This window comes from Phacochoerus africanus, chromosome 12 (assembly GCF_016906955.1).
Source record: "Phacochoerus africanus isolate WHEZ1 chromosome 12, ROS_Pafr_v1, whole genome shotgun sequence".
In the NCBI taxonomy this organism is placed as follows: domain Eukaryota; kingdom Metazoa; phylum Chordata; class Mammalia; order Artiodactyla; family Suidae; genus Phacochoerus; species Phacochoerus africanus.
The window spans coordinates 57,809,864-57,832,147 of record NC_062555.1 but is presented as its reverse complement, the minus strand read 5'-3'; the positions used below and the strand labels follow the sequence as shown (position 1 = coordinate 57,832,147).

The 22,284-nt window shown below is 38.7% G+C and overlaps 1 protein-coding gene across 2 annotated transcripts in view; it reads left to right on the top strand.

Annotated features, from left to right (window-relative positions):
- SPAG6 (sperm associated antigen 6) overlaps window positions 1-21,832 on the top strand; it is a 71,569-nt gene extending 49,737 nt beyond the window's left edge. The window contains exons 6-11 of one of the 2 annotated variants that reach the window (XM_047755309.1): window positions 512-685; window positions 1,788-1,940; window positions 4,421-4,612; window positions 9,665-9,781; window positions 14,008-14,153; window positions 21,515-21,832. In XM_047755309.1, coding sequence (XP_047611265.1) covers window positions 512-685; window positions 1,788-1,940; window positions 4,421-4,612; window positions 9,665-9,781; window positions 14,008-14,153; window positions 21,515-21,584 — 852 coding nt within the window. In that variant the 3' untranslated portion in view covers window positions 21,585-21,832. The remainder of the gene's footprint in view (window positions 1-511; window positions 686-1,787; window positions 1,941-4,420; window positions 4,613-9,664; window positions 9,782-14,007; window positions 14,154-21,514) is intronic. The other variant, XM_047755310.1, reaches the window with a different exon arrangement.
- Window positions 21,833-22,284: the final 452 nt, after the last annotated feature.

The following is a 22,284-nucleotide window of genomic DNA, read 5'->3' as shown; positions in this document are numbered from 1 at the left end:
AGCTCATGGCAACTCCGGATCCTTAACCCACTGAACAAGCCAGGGATCAAACCTGAGTCCTTATAGATCCTAGTCAGATTCGTTTTTGCTGAGCCATGACGGGAACTCCTAAAGTTCTTTAAAATGATATGAGCAACATGCCAAAAATGTTCTGCTTGGTCATTTTTGCATTATATTACTGTATTTATCATAAATTAATAATTCAGGTCTTCCATAATTAAGAAATAGTACTCATCCAGGGGCCACAGTCTTTGACCAGCCTCAATACATAGAGATTTAAATAGACAATAGTGTGAACTAGGATATTTAACTTGGAAATTAAGTAATTTAAGAAATTGAGTATTTAGGTATAGGGCTTGGGTGTGAATGCCTCGAGACTCCCAGGTTAGTTGGATGTGTGATTGTTTTTTCCTTTTTATAAAGGAATTTGAATATGTATAAGCAGTTTAAATTACAGCTGAACTCTGCAGTGAACTCTACATAATATCTTGGCTTGGCTTTTGCTTGACAGCGTCAGGTCCTTTCAGCTCTCAGTCAAATTGCAAAGCATTCTGTGGATCTGGCAGAAATGGTGGTTGAAGCAGAGATTTTTCCAGTTGTACTTACCTGCCTGAAGGACAAAGATGAATACGTGAAGAAAAATGCTTCCACTTTAATTAGAGAGATTGCAAAACATACACCTGAGGTAAAACAAGGAGGGGGGGAACAGCTTTAAAATACACTAATACATAGTAAAACATCAGTTTGTTCACAGGGCCCAGGGGTGGTGTCATGTTCTGTGGGTTTCTCTTCGTCAGGGCTATTGACCCTTTGGACCAGATCATTCTCTGTGGTGGGGGGACTGTCTGTACACTGTAGGAGGATGTTTAGCAGCATTCCTGGCCTCCGCCCACTAGATGCCAGTAACACCCCGCCCCCCAGTCATAGCAAAAATGACCCCATATATTGTCCAGTGTTTCCCATGGAACAAAAGTGCCCCCAAGTTGAGAACCACTGGGTTCTAATCAGTGGAGTCTGAGTGTGAAATCTCAGTTTTTAATCACTTTCTGCTTTCCATTTCTAAATGGTAGGGACTTTGTGATCCTGTCCCTTTAGGTCAGCTGGGCATAGAGAGAGACAGTGCCCCTGCAGGCTGGGAGAGCCCACCCGGCCCCCGGACCTGGTGTAACCACCCAAACAGCAGCTTTTCCACCGTGGTTCCTGCTCAGAGTTCTTAGATGTGAAGGAAATAGAGATGAAGCAAATCCCGGTGGATTCTGATGTTGTATCTTTTTCTGTGTTTATTTTGACCGCTCACTGTCATGTCACTAAACTTCAAAGCCCTCATCGTACCTTATTGCACCCAACATGTGTATGTGGTTGAGATTTTCCAAGTTTGGAGTACAATCAGCTAGTGATCACTGCTTGCAAAGGAGGGATAGTTAGGCAAGAATATTTCAAGTCTGACCTCGCCTTTCAGCATTCAGTGATTAACCCATGCTTTGTGATGAGGGGTTTCATCAGTTAGCTAGTTATGAACTAGCCCTCAGCTTAGAGTTTAGGTAAGAACTTTTGACCTCCATTATGATAGGGGTAAAAGTTTTACATGATAAATTGGACCACAGAGAGGCTCCTCACAGTGGGCGAATTCTTTGATAAATGTCGTAATTTCACTAAATGATATTTCACATTTTACCAGATTTTTTTTTTAGGTCCTAAAATTTAAAATCTGGCAGTGCTCATATAATATTGAAAGTTCCTTTACACTATAGGGTCATGGTTATCTAGCTCTCCTTCTTTTCTCTTAGCTTTCACAGTTGATAGTTAATGCGGGCGGAGTGGCTGCGGTGATCGACTGCATCGGGTCCTGCAAAGGAAACATAAGGCTGCCAGGCATCATGATGCTGGGCTATGTGGCAGCTCATTCTGAGAACCTGGCCATGGCAGTCATCATCTCCAAGGTTCGTTCTTGCTTCATTTTCCTCTAGTTATGCAACGAGATGCACCAAGACAGAACCACAGACCACTCTTTCACAGAGTGTAACATATAGCTGACCAGAGTCAAAGAATTACTAGCTTTTTTTCAAGGCTTATTAGTAAGTTTCCCAAAGCAATGCTTGAAATAAGGTTTACTTGGCAGGAAGGTTAAAGACTTACTCAGTGTTTAACATCAGTACGTCTGAGAATTAGTGTTGTCTGTATTTAAATATTGCATATTTGCATCTTGAAGGATTGACTGTATATACTCACAAATATGCAAAGCATACTCCTGTTAAAGACAGCTATCATAGATGACATGCCAGGTGGTCGTTTGCATTATTCTCGGAGGTCTGCACGTTCTCCCCCTTCTTGCCCATTGGGCAGGAGATGACAATGGATGGCTCTCTTCTTCAGCTTCTATGAGCTAATTTCGCCTCTCTCAGACATAGGCAATTCAGAGCACAGGCAGACAGCAGTGTTTCTGTTTCCATGCTCTAGGGATCTGGCCTTGTCTCAATTTACAACTTGGTATTTAACCCACCAGATCATGTTGTCCTGGCTCATAGTAGGTGCTCAAAAAATATTTGTTGAATGAATACGTATTGATCTCCTGAAGCATGCTTCACAGGCTTTGTGCTCCCTGTGTCTCTGGGGACCCTCTATGGCGTGGGTTTCTTATCAGCATGGAAAACCCACTGCTGTATGTTAAACAGAAGTGTGGATTTTTTTTTTTTTATCCTCTGCTAATCCTCAGAATAAAAAGGAGGCTCAGATCTTTATTTTTTTACCTATTCCTTGATTATTCTTTACTTCACTCTCTCTTTATCCCAGACTTTTCCTTTTGTTCTTCGATTACCAAAGACTCTGGTACTGACTAGAGCAGTGGTGCTGCTCTCTGAAGGGTCTCTGTGGGAGTATTACCGGGATTCTTATTCTCGGTTCTTTTGTGGGTGGTCAGAAAGCCTACACACAAGAGGGAAGATGAGAGAAGCAGCAGTTCCTTCTGCTTCTGGTGTTCCTTCCCCAGACGACCTGGGAGGCGCTCCCCTCCTCTGGTTGGAGCTGCTGCTGGCCTCTCCCACCTGGTTTGTCTTTCATTTAGTTGCTAGGTTGGAGGGGGAGGGGGCAGAGTTTGAGGCAAAGCATGCAGTACAGCCTCATTTTTCTTTTGCCACATGTTCCATCAGGACTGACAGCACCTCCCATCTAAATAATACTTTATAATGTTCAAAGCACATTCACTTTCCTTGTCTCACTGGCCAGTAACTCAGAGGTTGGGAAGGGGGGAAGGAAGCTATCTTCTTTTCCTCCTGCTTCTTCCATCTTGGTGTGTCTCAGAAGTGTGGACATTCTGGAAAGCTGCCTCATTCTGAAGAGAGGTCAGAACTTTTTTTTTTTTTTTTTGGTATGGACAGACACATATTTTTAGTTCTAAGAAGCCAAAGAACTAATCAAACTTAAAAAAAAAAAACAATAAAATAGAACACTTTGGTTATGAAAAAAAAAAAGAAGCCAATGAAGAAATACAGCATATCTCTTCAGGAAATTGGTCTTAAAAACCAAATGTGAAGTTGGAGGGAAAAACGTATATATTATCATTTGCCCTTTGCTGTAGTAGCATAACCATGTGATAGTGGCTTTTGTGGCACTAAATTTAAGGTGCTAGTTCTCATAGTCTCAAGGTAGTTGGAAAATTATGCCTCTACAGAATCTGGGATTATAATTTGATTCAGGCATTTGACTCTTCCTTGGGTATATAAATTGTGATGTGTTTGAGGCCTTTGGGTTAATTCGCTTTTGGTTATCTCAATACAATTGAGGTTTGGAGTACAGAATATGAGCACACGTCGTCTGTGTAACAAAAGTACTCATTTGACATTCAATCATGTTAAAATGGGCAACTGTCATGTAAACGTTGAGCAAAATTAATGGGACTCTACTATTTCAGGAAATGTTTTAGTGAATATATTTCACCTAAAATTTACTTGAATAGAACTCTTCTCATATTATTCATTTGATTTTGGATCTCTAGTAGTTATTTGGTTCTTAAATCTGTTACATTTGGTGAAAAGTCAATTTTTAAAAGGATTCTGAATTTGCTTTTTTAAGAAAGGAAAGCAAAAGGTTTTTAAAATCCTACGCATTTTTAATTTGCCACAGTAGAATCTAGTTTTGCCTTAAATACTTATCTCTGGCATCTGTTTTTTGGTTAAATGCCTCTATTTGGGGAGTAAACGTTAGTAGAGAGATTTAGTTTAGTTGGATTGTTACAGATAATTAAGGCAAATTAGTTCTAGTCATTTTATTGACTTGAAAAATGACAGTCCCTGTGAAGTGCTCATTTAAGGAAAAAAAAAAAGGATCAAGACCAAAATAATTCCTTCTAATGTCTGAGAGACATGGAAAACTCTTTAATCCTGCTTGAGATTCTTAACACTTGCTCTTTTGATCACCGCTGCAGGGTGTGCCCCAGTTGTCAGTGTGCCTGTCGGAAGAGCCAGAAGATCACATTAAGGCGGCCGCTGCCTGGGCCCTGGGACAGATCGGGAGATACACCCCCGAGCACGCCCGGGCCGTCGCCGTCACCAACACTCTGCCGGTCCTGCTTTCTTTGTACATGTCCACAGAAAGTTCCGAGGACCTTCAAGTAAAAGTAAGGGCTTAATTCCCAACTGTTTTAATGCAGGTTTTGATGCAGATATTTACTCATTCTTAAAAAGATGTGACTCAATATGTTTTAATTTTCATTATGGACAATATTGCTTTTCTGAGTCAGGAAATAAATTTACCAGAAGAATTGAGATGACTCTACGAAAACAGCTTAGCCCTGTCTCTAAAAAGTCAGTGATTGATATTTCAAAGAACGTTCTCTACGGGTACAAAGGTGTTTGTAAAGTGAATATCTGGTTGTTTCCTTCTATGTTTCTCTTGACTTTTCTTTTTCTTTTTTTGTCTTTTTGCTATTTCTTTGGGCCGCTCCTGCGGCATATGGAGGTTCCCAGGCTAGGGGTTGAATCGGAGCTGTAGCCACCGGCCTACGCCAGAGCCACAGCAATGCGGGATCCGAGCTGCGTCTGCAACCTACACCACAGCTCACGGCAACGCCGGATCGTTAACCCACTGAGCAGGGGCAGGGACAGGGACCGAACCCGTGACCTCATGGTTCCTAGTCGGATTCGTTAACCACTGCGCCACGACGGGAACTCCCTCTCTTGACTTCTCTTATGGTAGGCGTCGAATACTAGAATTTCAGAGGTAGCATTGGTTGGAGAGAACTTTAGTCCATCTCACATTAAAAAATTGAGCCTAAAAAAAATGTAAGGTGCTTTCCAGAGGTATTCCTGAAACTGTGACCTACCTCTCTGAATTCCAAGTCTGCCTGATTTTTAATTGTGTCTTATATCTGTTTCTTAAAAGAAAAATGACCATAAAATTCACTAAAACTTCAAAACCATGCATTTTTTTTTAAAAAAATCCAAGATTTCTGAAAAAATATTACTGGCTATTAAAATGATTCCTAAAACATGAATCTAAAGTAGGATTTTAAAAAAATAATTTTAGAATTTCAAAGAAAGAAAAATGTTTTCCAGCATATTCCCTATTAGGAAAACATGTAACTTTTTGAAAGCAGCTTTCAGAATTGACTTGGGATAAGGGAAAAACACAGAAAAGATAATAATTCAAAATCAAATTAACAGTGGAGTTCCCGTCGTGGTTCAGTGGTTAACGAATCTGACTAGGAACCACGAGGTTGCGAGTTCGATCCCTGGCCTTGCTCAGTGGGTTAAGGATCTGGCATTGCTGTGACTCTGGTGTAGGCTGGCAGCTACAGCTCTGATTAGAACCTCCACATGCTGTGGATACGGCTCTAGAAAAGGCAAAAAGACAAAAAAATAAAAATAAATCAAATTAACAGTAAGTTAAATTATTTTCATATTTTAATTAAAATAAAAAAAGAACAAGTAGGAAAACACATTTGCTGGGTCAGCTTTAGATGATATAATGACGCAGGAAGTCTACTTGAACTGTATGGTTGAGGGACTCTGAAAGTCATATAGTGAGTCATTTATTTGATTTATAAATTTTATTGAAGTGAATGTATGTTGATTTGGTTATGTTGACATGTTTTTTTCTCTACAAATTCATTGAGGGAAGTTGATTTCTTGGATTAACCTTTTTTCAATTTTTATAAGACTTTCTAGATCAAAGCAATGATTTAATAGATTTAGGGCTTTTTCCATTGTCTCCAATGTTGAGTCCATTCCTTGGCAATACTTGGTAGAGAGTAAGATTGACAATGTGCTAAGGTCTTCCCCTATTTAACAATTCTTTGATGTTTTTTGACCTTCTGGTGAGAAGCCACAACTCCATTTCCAGTTTTGAGTTGTCCAAGTACTGCTGATTTACATACATATAATTTTAACCTATGTATGTAGTTCTCTTTTTGCCTCATGTTTCTCTCACCCATTATCATCATTGTCTTTCCTCCCCCCCCGCCAACTTCCTTCTCTTTCCTTCTCCCTCCTCCTCACTTCTCCCCTCCCACCTTTACCTCTAGTGATCCAGGGAAATAAAGAAATACATCAGCTAGAGCATGAATAATTAATAATGGAGTCAATAGTAATTATAAATGAAGAGACATTCTATTTTAACAGATTGGAAGATTCAATATTGTTAAAATGGCAATACTCCCTAAATTGATCTATATATCCAGTACAATCCCTGTCAAAATCCCAACTGCCTTTTTTTTGCTTTGTCCTTTTAGGGCCGCACCCAAGGCATATGGAGGTTCCCAGGCCAGGGGTCCATTCTGAGCTACAGCCACCAGCCTACACCAGAGCCACAGCAACGCAGGATCCGAGCTGCTTCTGCGACCTACACCACAGCTCACAGTAAGGCCAGATCCTTAACCCATGGAGTGAGGCCAGGAATCAAACCCACAACCTCATGGTTCCTAGTCAGATTCATTTCTGCTGCACCATGACAGGAACTCCCCAACTGCCTTTTTTCTCCTCAGAATTTGAGAAACTCATCCTAAAATTGATATCGAAATGCAAAGGACTCAGGCTAACCAAAATCATCTTGAAAAAGAAGGGCTTATACTGCCCAATTTCAAAATTTATTACAAGGCTACAGCAATCAAGACAGTGTGATACCTGCTGATAGAAAGACATACATATTGATGAAGTAATAGAATTGAAAATCTGAGATAGACCCTTTTATAGTTCATTGATTTTTCACAAAGGCAATTTAATGTTAAAAGGATATTATTTTAAGCAAATGGTACTAATATAATTATTATATCCTCAAACAAAAATATTAATTTGAACCCTTATATCATACCATATACCAGAATTAACTGAAAATGGATAATAGATCTAAATATAAGAGTTAAGACTAATAAAAAACTCTTAGAAGAAAACATAGGGGTAAATCTATTTAACATTGGATTAGATGTTGATTTCTTAGAAATGACACTTAAAACACAGGTAGTAAAAGAAAACATTGATAAATTGGGTTGAGTCAAAATGAAAAATTTGGAGTTCCCATCTTGGCTCAGTGGTTAACGAATCTGACTAGGAACCAGGAGGTTGTGGGCTTGATCCCTGGCCTCACTCAGTGGGTTAAGGATCTGGCATTGCTGTGAGCTGTGGTGTAGGTCACAGATGCAGCTCAGATCCCGAGTTGCTGTGGCTCTGGTGTAGGCTGGCGGCTACAGCTCTGATTAGACTCCCTACCTAGCCTGGGAACCTCCATGTGCCATGGGAGCGGCCCTAGAAAAGGCAAAAAGACAAAAAAGAAAAAAAGAAAAACTTGTATGCCTTAAAAGACACCATTGGGAAAAGCAAAAGACAAACCACAGACTTGGAAAAATTACTTGCAAATCATATATTCAAGCAAGGACTTGTATTCCAAATATATAAAGAGTGCTTACAACTCAGTAATAAGAAGACAAATAACCCAGTTAAACAGTGGGCAAAATATTTGAAGAGATATTTCATTTTTCAATCAGCACATGAAAAGATGTTCAACATCGGTTAGTCCCTAGAGAAATCAAATCCAAACCATAATGAGATATTACTTCACACCCACAATTAATAAGACAGGCAATAACAAGTGTTGATCATCACATGGAGCATGAAACTTTCTTACCTAACTGGTGGGAATGTAAAATGTTGCAGTCATGTTGAAAAATAGTTTGGCAGTTTCTCAAGATTTACCATTATTACCTGACAACTCTATCCCTCAGAATCGTCCCAAGTGAATTGAAAACATTTGTCTACACACGAACTTACATATGAATCTTCATAGTTGCACTACTCATACTAGCCAAAAGTGGAAATAACCCCATGTCCAACAATTGGTGAATAAATAAACAAAATGTGCTGAATCTGTGTAATGGAATGCTATTTGACAATAAAGGAACAAAGCACCGATATGTGGATGAACCTCAGAAACGTCATGTTCAGTGAAAGAGGCCAGCCGAAAGTTCACATATTGTATGATTCCACTATGAATTGCCCAGAAAAGTCAAATTTTTAGAGACAGAAAATAGATTAGTAGCTAATCTAATCTACTGGGAGGGCTGGTAGGGGTAAGTAGAGGAGAGAATAGGGAGTAACTATAAATGGATATGAAGTTTCTTTCTGGGCATGAAAGTGTTCTAAAATTAGAGCGTGGTGATGGTTGCACAACTCTAAATTTACTGAAAATCCACAGAATCATGCACTTAAAATGGGTGAATTTATGCAATGTAAATTATATCTCAATATTATCAAAAAAATCTTAAGCCCAGGAGTTCCCTTCACGGCTCAGCAGTTAATGAACCTGACTAGGATCCATGAGGATGCCAGTTCGATCCCTGACCTTGCTCAGTGCGTTAAGGATCCAGTGTTGCTATGTCTGCGGTGTAGACCGGCAGCTGTCACTCCGATTTGACCCCTAGCCTGGGAACTTTCGCATGTCGTGGGCGCAGCCCTAAAAAGCAAAATAATAATAATAATAATATCTTAAGCCCAGAAATTGACAAGTAAACAAAATCTTAATTAACGAGTATACTAATATTTCTTTCATGCTGGATAAAACCACTGTTTTTTTGGTTTTTTTTTTCATTTTAGGGCTACACCTGCAGCATATAGAAGTTCCCAGGCTAGGGGTGGAATTGGAGCTACAGCTGCAGGCCTACACCACAGTCACAGCAACTCGAGATCCAAGCCATGTCTGAGACTTATACCACAGCTCATGGCAAGAGACTTAACCCACCGAGCAAGGCCAGGGATGGAACCTACATCCTCTTGGATATTAGTCAGGGTCCATAACCCACTGAGCCACAACAGGAACTCCCTACAACTGATTATTAATCATGATATACATTCTTATCTAGATGTTTATAGTAAAGAATCAGGTGTATTTCTTGGTGAAGGACGGTAAAGCTCCCTAGTGGATTTTTAGTGTCATTAGAATTCTTGATTAATAACTTGACAGTCTACCACCAACTTGGAATTGTTAGCATTAGAGTAAGGCTATCTGCATTGTACAGTAGGTGGGACCTTGGCTATCCTGTTTGTAGACCTTGTCACCAAAAGCAGCTATTTTCATCATAAGCTCTTCATTTCGCTCTCAAACTCTTGGAATGCAAGACATGAGGTTTTGTCAAGCTTTTGTGGATTTACTTTGGTATGTATTTTGCTTTGTATTTCAATAGAGTAAGAAAGCCATAAAGAATATCCTACAAAAATGCACCTATTTACCAGCTCTTGAGCCATTTCTGTATGACGCTCCTCCTAATATTCTGAAGCATGTGGTCGGACAGTTCAGTAAGGTAAGAAACGCTCTCTTAGCTTAGAAGGGGGGGAAGAAAATTAAAATGAGGTATTAACTTGTTTCTTCTCTTTGGTCAATGTTTTCTTCTGTAAGGCAGGAGTGGGTTTTACTAAACTTTCACCGATTATATTGACAGGGAAGATAATATGGGTTAATCAAATTAACATAAGTTAACGAAATTCACACATAAATAATTTACACTTCTTTCTCACATTTTCCTCACAGTCTCTGTACTGTCTTTTTATGTTCTTGGAGAGTAAAGAGTCAACATGCTAATTGTCCCATAATTGTCTCATAAAGCAGACAATCTATATTGATGAGTAACTTTTGGTACTTTTTCTGGTGTCTGTTAGTCTAACTCATCTGGGAACACTGCAAAGATCTCATAAAGAAAAGGAAAAAGGTCTCTGAGTCACGGAAACATTTTTTTGCAAAGTTGATGCCTTTTACTGGAGATGCTTTCAGGCAGTCATTTGGAGTTTATTGACGTATTTTGTGAACGTTGTAACAAATGCAGCTGCCGTATTTCTTAGATCAGTGCGGGTTACAGGCAGTAAGGCAGAGAGGCCAAGCTGCTGGGGAGGCTCAGCCAAAGGGACTGACTATTGACAGCCGAGGCTGGGAGAGAGCGTGCGCTCCTTCACTATCACGAACTGGTTAAACTGTGTTCAGGAGGTTGGATTTCAGAAAATAGAGTCTCTGGTATTAGTATCCCACAGCACCTATGAGCTCAAGCTCTGGAGTTGCAGAGCCTAGATTTCCCACTTATCAGCTGTAAAATCTTGAGCAAAGTCTTGACCTCTCTAAACCTTAGTATGACTACCCATAAAATGGGGCTAATAAGAGAACCTATTTTATAGGGTCATTGTAAAGATTAATGAGATGTTGGATTAAAGAGTTTAGCTTAATCCCAGGCACATAGTAAGCACTCAAAACAAAAACCAACTCACAAAACCCCCCAAAGTTGTTTTTAAGAAATAAAATGTAGATGTGGTTGAGGTTATTTTTAAAAAATGAATAAAAATGAATGGGGGGGGGCAAATTCATTTGCATAGTCAATTATAATGCTATATAAAAAGGTACCACTGTTTGTACAGTTCTACAAATAATGAACAAAACCTGTATATTACAATGTTCAAGGATCACTCTACATGGAAGTTCCTGTGTGGCATAGCAGGTTAAGGATCTGGCATCGCTGCAGCTGTGGTACAGGCCACAACTGTGGCATGGGTCCATTCCCTGGCCTGGGAACTTCCACATGCTGTGGTTAAGGTCAAAAATAAACAAACAAACAAGTAAAGTAGGTACTGTAACTAAATAGGACTAGTTTTAGGTACTTGTCTCAAACATAATACTGTCTGCTAACAGCCTTCAGTTCTCTGAACCCTTTCTGTCGTCTCTGACAGCTTGGCTGCCCCTCAAGCACTGTAGTCACTGGATGGGAGGAGGTTTTCCATTGCTGAAGCCACCTCAGGATACAGTTCTGTGTATCAGACACCTATGCTTTGTCATCCTCTTTCTAAGAAAATAACCAGACTCTATTTTCTGAGTGCTAAGTTAAGAAAGTGAGTGGCTAATGCCATCAGCTAAGGGGTGGGGGGGGGTTGGGGGAGGAATGGACCATCTGCAGAGTCATCAGCTCGTGAAAGTGAGCAGGTGACAGTATTTCTGAGAGCTTTACTTTATAGTCTAATCTTTTAGGCTACTGAGATATTCTAGAGTTATTGAACTTGCTATGAAAACGAACACTAACCCAAACTGAGTTCCAAATAAGTCACTTTTAAGGTAAATCGTTGGGGAGTTCCCGTCGTGGCACAGCGGAAATGAATCCGACTAGGAACCATGAGGTTGCGGGTTTGATCCCTGGCCTTGCTCAGTGGGTCAAGGATCCGGCATTGCTGTGAGCTGTGGTGTAGGTCGAAGACACAGCTTAGATCCTGCATTGCTGTGGCTCTGGTGTAGGTCTGCATCTGTAGCTCCGATTCGTCCCCTAGCCTGAGAACTTCCACATGCCGCAAGTGTGGTTCTAAAAAGCAAAAAAATAAATAAACAAAAAATAAAATAAAGTAAATCAGTGGGATTTGTGGAAATTAGATGGCCAAGATAAAATAAAGACGAGACTGCATAACATGTACGCTTATAAATGTGCCTTTGGGAATATTTGCTTCAGGCAGAATTTTGTGTTTTCTTAATCTAAGGATCCAGAGAACTAGAAAAGAGTTGGGAAAGCACTTCCAGAGGTAAAAGGACACTAATTTAACATGGCAGATAGGCGGTAATTAAAACTCTCCAGGCCAAACAAAATATTTAGAACCAACACATCTACAGGCTTTCCCATGTTTTAAGAATACGCACTAGGGAGTTCTCAGTGGAAACAAATCGACTAGTATCCATGAGGTTGCAGGTTCAATCCCTGGCCTCGTTCAGTGGGTTAAGGATCCGGTGTTGCCCTGAGCTGTGGTGTAGGTTGTAGCCTTGGCTTGGATACCCCATTGCTGTGGCTGTGGTGTAGGCTGGGGCGGCTACAGCTCCCATTTGACCCCTAGCCCGGGAACTTCCATATGCTGAGGGTGTGGCCCTAGAAAGGAGAGAAAATAAAGAAATATGCACTAGAGTCATCTTTTATTGTTCAGTTGATGTGTATTATCATTCTATTAGCAAGATCCTTTTGCGGTTTTAAATATCTATTAAATGCTTACACACATGCAGCACTCTGTTAAGCATTAAGGGACCGACCAAAAAAGAATAAGACAAAGTTTGTCAAGGAACTGTATAATCAAATTGGGGGACCAGATGAAACAATTAGAAAACACTTCAATGTGCTGGACTCCATGATAAACTTTTTTTTTTTTTTAATATGAGAAGGAATTAGTGAATGCAGTCTGAGTTATTCAGAGAGGATGTCAGTGGAGGAAGTACAAGTGAAAAAGGCTGATCTTTGGAGAAGGAGCAAGATTGGAGGAGAAATTAACACATACACACTGCTATATATAAAATAGATAGCCAGCGAGGACCTACTATATAGCACAGGGAACCATACTCAATATACTCAGTATTTTGTAATAACCTATAAGGGAAAAGAATCTGAAATAACACATGTATGTATAGTCACTGCTGTACATCTGAAACGAACACAACATTGTAAATCAACTGTCGGAAGGGTAGCGATGACCACAGAAGAGAGGCGGCCCCTCCCCACCCAGGACCCCGTTGTCTCTTCCTTGCCTGGTAGTCAGGTTGTCCTGCGTAATTAGCTTCTTCATCTCCATGGGCTCTTTCCTCTCAACACACTAATATCCACTGTCACATCCAGTGACTTTATTCACTTCTCAGTGATTGCTTCTTAAAATCTCTTGAATTTGTTAGTTCCTTACTTCCCTGGTTTTTCGTCTCTCTCTCTCTAACATCTCCTCCATTTCCTTTCTCTGCCAGCTCCTTAGTATGTTCATTCCTTTACTAAATATTTCCTGAGCATCTATTAGGTACTAATTATTCATTTTGAGGGAAATGAATGAGTGGTTTCTACCGTCAATGACATGTAAGTGTGACAGACATATAAAGTGATAATTGACAAGGGTTTAACAGAAAAGCTAAGAGAGAAGGAAAAAAACCTATCTCATCCTGGAAATAGAAAATAGGGGTGTCCCAGAGAAAGTTACTTAAAGGAGGCAACGCCTGAGCTGAGTCTTAAAATATGAACGGGATAGCCAAATACTGGGGGAGGTGTGTGGAAGGTGGAGGGGCATTCTAGAAAGAGAAACAGCAGAGGCAAAGGCAAGAAATAGCTCAGATGCGCCCTTTGAAGATATTGAAACAAAATTTAGCAAAGAGATCGGTAGGGAAGGAAGCTGGAGAGGTATTTAAGATCTAAGTCACAAAAGGCCCTCTGTGCCTTGTTAAGGAGCTTGGCTTTAATTTTGGAGCGACCTCGAATGCATGTAAGGAAAGGACGGACACTGCTTTACATCTTACCTACATGAGTGGGTCCCATCGCCTTTGCTCTCGATCATTACCGTTATTCCATCTTCACAGCGTAAGAAGTTAGCACATTTCTGAAAAGGCTGCATTTTACTTCTAGTCATCAGCAGGTTTAGGCTCATTATGTTATAGGTATATTGACATAAATTCTCTTTTACATTTCCTCAGATATAGTATTGCTTTTCAGCAGTGAAAATCCAACTAGGAAAAGAAAAGCTGACATTTTTATGTGCTTCACTTTTCAAGGTGCTGCCACATGATAGCAAAGCACGACGACTTTTTGTAACAAGTGGTGGACTTAAAAAGGTTCAAGAGATAAAGGCAGAACCTGGATCTCTCCTTCAAGAATACATCAACAGTATTAACAACTGCTACCCAGAAGAAATAGTAAGGTGGGAAATGGACTCTGAGAAGGTCTAAGTTATCATATAGTTTTTCTGTTCTCAAATCTTGATTTTTATATCCACTGTGTCAAAATGTGGACTTTGAAATACCACATAAGACCAGTGGAGACCTCGAACTTCTCTTCTTATCTCTTCCACCCCTCAAATGAAATGATGTCCCAATTTACGCATATATTTCCAAATCAAGCTGGAGTGTCATTTGAGGCATTTCTGTATTAATTTAATAATGCTTTACTAGAGAATACCCAAATACAAAGTTAAAATTAAGTTAGCAGTCTTCAGTGTGAACCTGATTTAGAAAGAGTCTGATTTTCAGAGTGCCCTGCTTATTGTTTTTCTGCCTTAAGCTCACATCCACATCAATGAGGGTATTACAGACAGAGATGTTGAATGGCAAAAAGAAAGTTAGTATCTATATTTGAAAAAAATTAAATAAATAATATTGTTTATGAAATGCAGGTGCTTCATAGTAATGTAGCAAGAAGCTATTTTCCAGATTAATTTTTTTTAATGAGCTTGGTTTATAGAACATTAAACCTAAGCCTCAGTCCTTGCAAGCCTAAAGGAGAACTCTACCACTAAACCCCTAGTAAATAAAAGCAACATTACTGAGAACAGATAGAATTATTATACAACTAAATCTTTAAAAGTGTTCATAAAACATGCAGAATTAAAGGCCTATTTAATCCACGTTTTTCTAATACTACACTAATTTCTTACTTTATCTTAATGTTATAGAATGTAAATTCTGGTGTCTAAACGTTATAATTTATATGTTATATAAACTATTGTTCCTATTTAATATCAGTAGTTTTTAATATGTACGGTAACATTGATTTTAAACGTACAAAAATAGTTTTAAGATTGAACTTTATCTCATATACACATATACTCTGCCAGTAAATTCTTACCACAGGTACAAGTTTATGCACTTGGGGGAGGTTTATGAGAACTTCCTGATCAAAAGAGCTTCAATAAGTTAGCTTTGAAAATATTAATTTATATAAGATACTTCAAAGGAGTAGTATAACACATTTGTCTACTATATATAATATATAAATAGAATAGCATACCATATTGGTTAGAAAACATGAAATATGTGTGAAACCAGTAAATGAAGGAAATATGAAAATCTTTTATCAAGAAAATAAAGTTAATTTTTATACAGGGAATGTATGTCCCCATGGTAAGAATGCCATTTTTATATAAGTTTAAAGTAACTTTTAGGAGTTCCTGTTGTGGCCCAGCGGGTTACAAACCTGACTAATATCCTTGAGGATGTGGGTTTGATCCCTGGCCTTGCTCAGTGGGCTAAGGATCTGGAGCTATCATGAGCTGTGGTGTAGGTCACAGATGTAGCTCAGATCCAGCATTGCTGTGGCTGTGGTGTAGGCTGGCAGCTGCAGCTCTGATTCGACCCCTAGCCTAGGAATTTTGATATGCCTCAAGTGTGGCCCTGAAAAGCAAAAAAAAAAAAAAAAAAAGTAACTTTTAATGCAATTTTCTAACATAAAATTATAGAAAAATGAAAAAACAAAACAAATTAAAGAGGCCCTCAGATGGAGTGACCTATTAGAATTTTAGGTCACTCGAATGGCAAGGTACTTTCTTGAATAGAAGTCTTCTTTCTACTTTTTTCTAGAATTATTTTACCGAGCACTAAGGGAAATCAAAACCTCTGTCATGTTGGAATTTGCTCTGGTGCTTTGTCAAAATACCATTGTTAAGTTTCCATTTCTCACGTTCTGTGATCTGGGATTTTGTTTTTAAAAAAAACTGGCTAAATATCATGAATAATTTTGGTTGACCGATTAGCTTTTTCAAGTTTCTGTTATTTTTCAAAGCATTAGGTTCTCTAGAACTTAGAGGAGTTTTATAGAAATCATTGAAACATTGTCTTTCTATGAAAATAGACAATATAGTGGTTTTACTTTTGCTATCATATGACTTGATGAATACTTCAGAATTATTCTTTAGGAGTTCCCGTCGTGGTGCAGTGGTTAACGAATCTGACTAGGAACCATGAGGTTGTGGGTTCGATCCCTGGCCTCTCTCAGTGGGTTAAGGATCCGGTGTTGCCTTGAGCTGTGGTGTAGGTTGCAGACGCCGCTTGGATCCCTCGTTGCTGTGGCTCTGGCGTAGGCCAGTGGCTGCAGCTCCAATTGACCCCTAGCCTGGGAACCTCTATATGCCATGGGAAGCGGCCCTAGAAAAGGCAAAAAGACAAAAAGAAAAGAATTATTCTTTAAAAGACAGTTATCAATGAATACACTCTCTCAGCTGTTCGCCCTAAACATTTATTTCATATTGCCCTCTAATTTTACTAATCTTTAAAAATGTTTAATAAAAGTAGTTGGTATGATGAAAGGGAAGGGGTCCAGGACTGGATGTTAGAAGACCCAAGTTCTAGGCCTGGACCTCTCCACAAACGTCGTCTTCTTGATCTCTGCCTAAACTGGGAAGGGGAAGTTGCTTTTAGAGAACATCTAATTTAGGGAGGGAGACAGGCAGGTAGTCTTCTATTCAGCCCATTTCTAGTATGATAACAACATAATAACCCAAATTCTGTAAGCATCTAGGATGGGGTTAATCGCCTCTATTCCTAAAGGCCATGCAGAGGTTAAGTTGGGATAGCAGTGGTTGACCCCCAGAGGAAAGGAATGTCCAGTTCATTTTGTTTCTTTTGTGAGGAATATTGGCTAAAAGCTCAGACTTAAGTATCAAACAGATCTAAGTTCCTGTCTCAGTCCCAACTTACTTTGACTTTGGAGATATTACTTTACTCCATCTATAAAATGTGGATAATTACCCACTTTACAGAGCTGCTATTGGGATTAAGTGAGATAACACTTAGCCAAGAAGCTTATACAAAGGAAGAATTCGATTGAGTAAATATCTGTTATTGTCCCCTGTGGGCACCTCTCTTGTTTTTTGTTTTGTTTTGTTTTCTATCCAGGTTAAATCACATTATTAGGTGGATCAGATTTAACATTATAAAAACACTGGAGGAACTATCTAGCAGCACTTAGCCACTTATCGTTCTTTCACAATTTCTTTTTTTTTAATTTATTTGTTTATTTTTCTGCTGTACACTTTCTTTTGATGATAAATGCATATCAAGCAAATATTTCTTTTTGCAAATATAAAAGATGTAAATAAAGATTGTTCTGGTTACACTTAAATTGCTTTTAATTGCTAATGTAAGGGTTCTAGACTTTTTCCTGATCAGAAGCTTCTTTTGAATTCCTTAACATTGGAGAGATTCTAGCTGGAATGGGGTTTTTGACAGCTAACAGACAACTTATGCGGAGATACATAAGTGGTCTGTACGAATGTATGAGAAGTTAGGTAGTGATGAATGTACTCTCTGCTCGTGGGGTAAGTGGTGTAAATCCTAAGCACGTTTCCTTTTCCTTGGGGAATCCTGGAGATTATGGGGTCTCTGAGGTCCTTGGAGAGAGAGGTATGCAGTGGCAATTAGCTTGGCAATTAGCCAGGTAAAACTGATTGATTTATTGAGGACCTTTATGTTAAAGCGGTACTATCCAATAGAAATACAGCATGAGCCACATTTGTCATTTTAAAAAAATAATTTTTGTTGAAGTATAGTTGATTTACAATGTTATGTTAGTTTCAGGTGTAAAGCACAGTAATTCAGTTATGTGTGTGTATACACGCACATAATGTTATATATATAGATATATATAAAATGTTAAATTTGATCCACCTAATCATATGATTCAACCTGGACGGAAAACAACAACAACAACAACAACAAACTCAAGAAAGACGGAGTTCCCATTGTGGCTCAGTGGAAACCCAACTAGTATCCATGAGGACTCAGGTTTGATCCCTGTCCTTGCTCAGTGGGTTACAGATCCGGCATTGCTGTGAGCTGTGGGGTAGGCCGAGAGCTACAGCTCTGATTTGACCACTAGCCTGGGAACCTCCATATGCCACAGATGTGGCCCTAAAAAGATAAAAACAAACACATATTGTCCACAGGGGACAATAACAGATATTTACTCAATCGAATTCTTCTTTTGCATAAGCCCTTTGGCTAAGCATTATCTCACTCTATCCCAGTAGCAACTCAATGAAGTGGGTAGTTATCCATATTTTACAGATGGGGTAAAGTAATATCTCCAAAGTCACAGTAAGTAAGTAGTTGAGACTGAGATAGGAACTTAGATCTCTTTGATACCTAAGTGTGTGTGTGTGTGTGTGTGTGTGTGTGTGTGTGTGCGCGCGCACGCGCACGCGCGCGCATGGTGCTCACATGTGCGCGTGTGTGTATTATTTATCAGTTTCTTTTCCATTATAGGTTATTACAAGATATGGAGTATAGTTCCCTGTGCTATATAGTATGTCCTTGTTGATTATCTATTTTATTTATAATAGTATATATATTTTAGTCCTCAACTCCTAATTTATCCCTCTTCCCTCTTTCCACTTTGGTAACCATAACTTTGTTTTCTATTTCTGTGATTCTATTTCTGTTTTATAAATCAGTTCATTTATATTATATTTTAGATTTCACATAGAAGTGGTATCATATAGTATTTGTCTTTCTCAGACTTATTTCATTTAGTATGTTAATCTATAGGTCCATCTATGTTGCTGCAAATGGCATTATTTCATTCTTTTCATGGCTGAGTAATATTCCATTATATATATGTAACGTCTTCCTTTATCCATTTCTCTGTTGATGGACATTGAGGTTGCTTCCATGTCTTGGCTATTGTTAATAGCGCTGCAGTGGGAGTTCCTCCCCTGGCACAATGGGGTCAGCAGGTCTTGGGAGCACTGGGACGCAGATTTAATCCCCAGCTGGGTACAGTGGGTTAAGGATCTGGCATTGTCTCAGCTGTGGCTTAGGTGGCAACTGCAGCTCAGATCTGATCCATAGCTTGGGAACTCCATATGCTTCAGGGTGGCCAAACAAACAAAAAACCCCACAGTGAACATTGGGGTGCATGTATCTTTTTTTGCTGTTGTCTTTTTAGGGCTACCCATGGCATATGGAAGTTCCTAAGCTAGGGGCTGACTTGGAGCTGTAGCTGTGGGCCTAATCCAAAGCCATAGCAACACAGGATCCTTAACCCACTGAGTGAGGCCAGGGATCAAACCTGAGTCCTCATGAATACTAGTTGGGTTTGCTACTGCTGAGCCAAGATGGAACTTCCTGTAACTTTATGAATTATGGTTTTTTCCAGATATATGCCCAGGAGTGGGATCATCAGATAATATGTGGTTCTATATTTAGTTTTTTTTTTAAGGAAACTCCATGCTTTCTCCATAGTAGCTATACCAAATTGCATTCCCACCAACAATGTAGGAGGTTCCTTTTTCTCCACACTCTCTCCAGCATTTACTATTTGTAGACTTTTTGATGATGGCCATTCTGACTGCTGTGGCCACGTATGTCATTTAAAATTATGTAGTAACCACATTTTCAAAAGTAAAATGAAAAAGAGTAAATAAAAATTAATGATATATTTTTGTTAGCCCAGGGTATCTAAGTATTATAATTTTAACTTGTAATCAATATAAAAATTATTAATGAGCTATTTTTCATTTTTTATACTAAGTTTTTAAAATCTGGTGGGTATTTTTATCACTTCTAGCACATCTCAATTCAGATACTAAATTTCATTGGAAATACTCAACTTGTGTTTAGAGTATATAAAGTTTACATTTGTGAAAGTAGATTCACGTTGTTCCAAACACACCTAAAATTTTTCCAATAACTGAATCAAATATCAGTTTTTAATTTTTCATTGAATTTAATTTAAAAAATTCAGTTCACAGTCATATTTCACCACAAGTAGCTACCATATGAAACAGCACAGTTTTTAAAGTTTTGTTGTTCCTAAATCTACTTTTTACCATTTCTATAAAAAGTATTTATCATGTCTAACACATTTATAACATTCCTTGCCTAGGCAGGTGAGGACTGCTTTAAAATTTGTGACTTAACTCAGAGAGAAACAATTGTAACTTCCTTGGTCTAGGAATACTTTGAAGAGACTCACTGTTGAGGGGCATTTGGTGGCAGCATTCTTCTCGAGGTGCCTCTTTATGCATGACTGCCTGTAAGCACACTATTGGAAAAGCAGAGCTCTGTTTTATCCATGCTAACTTGGCAAATTGTGGAAGAAATTAGTATAATATAAATGATGAGTTTTTAATACAAGCATGTGAAGATAGAGACATAATTAACAAAGTATGAAACAGGTCTTTTTTTTTTTTTTTTTGCTTTTTAGGGCCGTACTCGTGTCATATGGAAGTTCCCAGGCTAGGGGTCGAATCTGAGCTACAGACACTGGCTTACACCACAGCCACAGCAACTCGGGATCCGAGCCACATCTGCAACCTACTCCACAGCTCACGGCAATGCCTGAATCTTAACCCACTGAGCAAAGCCAGAGATGGAACCCGCATCCTCATGGATCCTAGTTGGGTTCATTAACTGCTGAGCCACAAAGGGAACTCCAGGATGAAACAAGTCTTGAACGTTAGGTTTTATCTGGAGAAAACACCTGAGGAGGCTTAATTATTTTGAGTGTCTTGGAACATTTTAAATTATACTTTCTTAGATTTTTTTATCCACTTATTATGTTTTACAATGTCTGCCAAATTTTGATATACTTTTACATGTATATAAAGTCTTTCCACAGTATGTGAAGCATCTCACAATGCATTAATCAACATATATTGTTTCTGTACTGTATATTTTACAAAATGTTAAATTTATAAATACAAACGTATAGTACTAGAGATGCCCAAAACCCACAAAAAATGATTAATTTCCTAGGTTTGTATGATGGAATATTTGTAAACTATTAAATAGTTCATTAACGTGAATTATACTCCCAGAAGTTTTTGTTTGTATGGGTGGTCAGATCTAATTAAAACATACGTTGAGAATAATCTATAAGGCAGTCAGAAGGCTGCAGTTGATTAGTAATGATAAGCTGTGTTATCTAACTTATGAATAAAACCTATTAGCTACGACCATGAAGGCAACATCAGTCACTTGACACAATCAAAACAAAGTCTCCTTAAAAAAATACTGTCACTGGATCCAAGTTGCCGGCTTTTGAAAATGCCGCTTCTCTTGCCATTGCATTGATTCCTGTAACCGATGTGCTGCTCCTCCAGCACAGTCTTGAGAGCTGGTGCTCTCTTCCCTGGTCATCTCCAGCCTCATGCGCAAAAGCATTGCTGCAGCGTAATCGGAGATTTCACTCACAGATTTATTTCGGATAAATACCTTATATTGAGTCTTTTGTGCCTATTGTGCTGAATCTTTTCACAAAGATCTAATAGAAAATTTTCTTTTTCAGGTATTATTCCCCTGGATATTCAGATATACTTCTGCAGAGAGTGGACAGCTATCAACCACTTATTAACTGAGCCAAGTTACATTTTTATACTCGAATTCACAGCAGAGTAGGAATGACAGTAGTTAAAGCTCTTTCTAAGTATTTGAATTAAATGCATTCTAGATGTATTCAATGTGAAATGTCTTTGGATAGTATTTTCTAAATTTGTGTAACACTTTGAAAATTAGTGGCTTGAATCGATGAGGAATAATTCATGGTCTTTTGCCCAGGATTTGCTCTAAAGGTAAATTTAAAAATACATTAAAGAGTCTTAAGGCATTTGTTATATTAAAAACTGAACACACACATACACATAAACCCTCCAATAAGATATGGATAAAAATGGTATTCAGAAACTCTTAGTTATTTTGCCATCTCTTTATGGGCACAGGCAAGGAAAACTGGCCTTGCAAATAAGGGAAGGAGTTGGAAGAGGACACTGATGACAAAGAATAGGGCATTTGAAAGACATATGATGCTGGTTACACAAATGCTTTGACTAACCACATGGAATCCATGGAAAACCTGCCAGGTTTTCTTAGAATTCAGGAAGCCCTCCTCTTCATCCTAAGTTTTCTAAACTCTTTTCTTACTCTGCCTAAACTATGCCTTACTTTTCCTGGGGCTGGAGACGGTAGAAGTCAATAATAAGCCTTATACTACTGCAGACACGCTTTCCATTTTCCTTGAAAGGTTTCTTCTTAGTCTAGTCCCACTCATGAATCAATAAA